General features: G+C 42.2%; 1 protein-coding gene across 1 annotated transcript in view; it reads right to left on the bottom strand.

Annotated features, from left to right (window-relative positions):
- Positions 1–3,335, bottom strand: part of MTR (5-methyltetrahydrofolate-homocysteine methyltransferase) — a gene marked incomplete at its 5' end in the record, with an annotated part of 45,939 nt that overhangs the window by 29,464 nt on the left and 13,140 nt on the right. The window contains 3 exons of the mRNA XM_010289413.1: positions 406–518; positions 1,651–1,727; positions 3,252–3,319. Of these exons, the coding sequence (XP_010287715.1) occupies positions 406–518; positions 1,651–1,727; positions 3,252–3,319 (258 nt within the window). The remainder of the gene's footprint in view (positions 1–405; positions 519–1,650; positions 1,728–3,251; positions 3,320–3,335) is intronic.

The following is a 3,335-nucleotide window of genomic DNA, read 5'->3' as shown; positions in this document are numbered from 1 at the left end:
GAGTGAGGGTTGCACAATCTATCCCAAGTCAGATGTACCCCACATGTTGGAAGGGGGGATTACACCCACTTTCCTTCCTCCCTCCTCTGTAAATCCATCCCTAGGTAAAGCACCAACTAGGACATTTTTTAAACCACTATCAGCTGTGTAACTTAACTCAAAGTGGAAAATCATGTTTCCTGTAACACCTGTCAAAAAAAAAGCGCCCTTGTAAAACACTTCTCACAAATTTAATAGGAGCTGGTAAGCACAGAAACAAAGGACAGTGAGAAAGTAAATTCTCCTTATTTTCTTACTCTTGTAACTGGTGTAGAATAGTGCTTTGTGTGAGCAGAACAAACAACTAAAAACAGTGCAATGAAAAATCAGCGCATTAGCTATAAAGATTATTGTTAAAATGTATACTTCATAGTTGCCTGCCATGATGAGTTTAGCAAACTTCCGTGATCCTGCAACATTGCAGCGTTCGCCAATATTAACGAAGTTGGTATATGGCCCAATCCTGAATGGCTCCAGACCTTAAAAAGATGTTTTTGAACATATTTGTAAAAACAGAAAAGAAGAAACTATGTAAGAAAGACAAAAGCCCTTTTCTAAACTGTGAAATAGGGGTGTCTCTCTCTTTAAGAATAGTGATTTCTCAGCACATCAGGATGTGCACAAACCTAATGAGTAACTAGCAAAGACATGCAATGAAACAACTTCCAACACATATGCCAAAGGTTTCTGTCCTCCCTCAATGACAGTCAATAATTTACCCGACCCACAAAAAATAACAGCCAGTTTGTCCAATATAAAACGACATGAAGCTACAATTCTTTGGGCATCTATGTGTATGCACAAACTCACCTTCTCTCAAATTCCAACTATGTTATCTCATGACCACCACGAGAGAAGGAGCCCACTGAATTGACTGACAAACAAGGACAACTCTTAACCATGGACCCAAGTTCAGAGAAATGAGCCAAGTGGGGCCCTTGGGTAGCAGGCAACTGTGAGGCAAACAAACCTTACAGCAGAACAGAATAAGCTAATGCATGAAACTACAGGCCAACCATGACTTACTTAATTTACGCTACACTGATTTGACTTTGAGATTAAAATACCAGCCCAAAAAGAAGGATATTACTTGGATACATGTCCCAAAGGCTTAAAAGAAGGCCTGGCTGAGGAACATACAGATCTAGACTTTGCTAAAACAGAAGACATTCTAGACCTGAATGTACTGCTGGAACACTGTCCCAGTATGACTGGATCGACATTTGAGGCAAGAGGGCAGTTGTCTCACAGCAGGTGAACAAGGATCTTGCCCCAGCTCTGCCATCAACTGCAGTCAAATTACCTGATCTCTCCGTGCTTAACCCTGTCCTGTTGCAAAGTGAGGATAAATATACTCACCATTACAAAGTTTCTGAGACTTGCAGAGTAAAATATGCTGGTTTGGTTATATTATACAAGATTGTAATAAGATGTTCCATTAATCCTTTGGCCAAAGCAGTAAGATTTAGATCTGGCTGCACATCCATAAGCTTGCTGGATTCAGGTAGAACCAGAAACTCATAGTGCCATTCTGATCAGCAGAAAACAGCAAATAAATTTATAAAGGAAGGCTGCATGAGTTAAAGCTCAAACTGTTACACTCCATTTTACCTGATAGCAGCATGTACCCTTGAAAGAGAGAAGGTGGAACACGAGGCTTACAGAATTTCACAGCTTCAGCAATTTTCCTGAGTTACAGAAAGAGGAAAGTAAAGAGGAAAGTTTTCGATTAAAATTAAACCACTCCAGACAAGACTCAATCAGAACATACTAGACATATATCTACATCTCCAATTTAGCCCTGTAGCAGACAAGCCTAATTAGTTTGTTTCACTTTCTGTGGCCAAAGGCAAAGACATACTCCCAGAAGATCCAGGCAAAAACATACTCCCAAAAGATCCTATCATAGCTATTTGCAGGGAATGTACAAAGCTAAGATTTATCAAATACAGAATGTGAGCTACTTCGCCAATGGGATACTTGATGGATATCAGAACCAGTCCTCAACCACACTTACCATATTCATGATTTGCTGAGCTGAGCAATTGCTGATTGCAGAAAAAAAAAAACAAACAAGGGACAAACATCTCTCCTATGAGGAAAGGCTGAGCGAGTTGGGGTTGTTCAGCCTGAAGAAGAGAAGGCTCCAGGGAGTCCTTATGGCAGCCTTCCAGTACTTAAAGGAGGCTTGTAAGAAAGATGGGGACAGACTTTTTAGCGGGGCCTGTAGCAAGGGGACAAGGGTTAACAGTTTTAAATTAGAAGAGGGCAGATTTCGACTAGATGTAAGGAAGAAATTTTGCACAAAGCGTGGTGAAACACTGGCACAGGTTGCCTGGAGAGGTGGTAGATGCCCCATCCCTGGAAACATTCCAGGTCAGGTTGGATGGGGCTCTGAGCAACATGGTCTAGTTGAAGATGTCCCTGCTCACTGCAGCGAGGTTGAACAAGATGACCTTAAAAGGTGCCTTCCAATCCAAACCCAAACCATTCTGTGACTCTGTGAACACTGTTCTGTGCTGAGATGTGTTTCTCAGTTGCCAGAATGACTCACAGTCTCCACATTGTCTTTCTCTTCACTCCAGTCAGAAGGGACACACAGTGTCATCTACATGTTCACACACCACCTCTTCCCAGTTTGTATCTGGGTAAAAATGAATCACAAGGGCCTCTTCTCTTTCAGGCCCAGGTGAAAAAGGGAGGTTTTCCCACTGACCTGCTTCCAGTGAGAAAGATACAAAATGCTCCTTCTGACTGGCCAGGACTAGCACCAGCTGTACAACATTCCCAGATCTCCTGTTCAGACATTTCTCTCCCCGCACCCACACAGTTTGCTTCCTTCTACCATCAAAGGAAACCTTAAGTTTCACTTTGTGGCTAAGAAGGCCACAAAGAGAAAGAACATACGACATCAGGGAGCAGAGATGGGAAGTCTATTCTATCCAACGGTAGAGAGGAAGGAGTAAATCCAAAACCATTTTAGATGGAAAAACAGCAGAGGTATTACCCTTCTTCGAACCATGCCTCTACTCATTCTTCATGCCACACATGGCTACTGAAAGCCAGGTTACTTCTACTCCGTATTTGCTGCTCTAGGCATTCAAGTGATCCATCTTTTCAGGAAACTCCAAGAAAGAACATGGAATATTGCTCCACAGAAGCAGCATTTAATTTATGTCCTAGTGCAGCTAAAGTTGTAGCTCATGGGGTACCTGATATGTGCTGGTGTAGTACCACAGCAACCTCCAACTATGTTGACCAAACCATCCAAAGCCAAATTCTGTAAAAGAGAGGGA

Source organism: Phaethon lepturus, unplaced genomic scaffold (genome assembly GCF_000687285.1).
Source record: "Phaethon lepturus isolate BGI_N335 unplaced genomic scaffold, ASM68728v1 scaffold3776, whole genome shotgun sequence".
Lineage (NCBI taxonomy): Eukaryota > Metazoa > Chordata > Aves > Phaethontiformes > Phaethontidae > Phaethon > Phaethon lepturus.
This window is presented reverse-complemented; position numbering and strand designations above follow the sequence as displayed.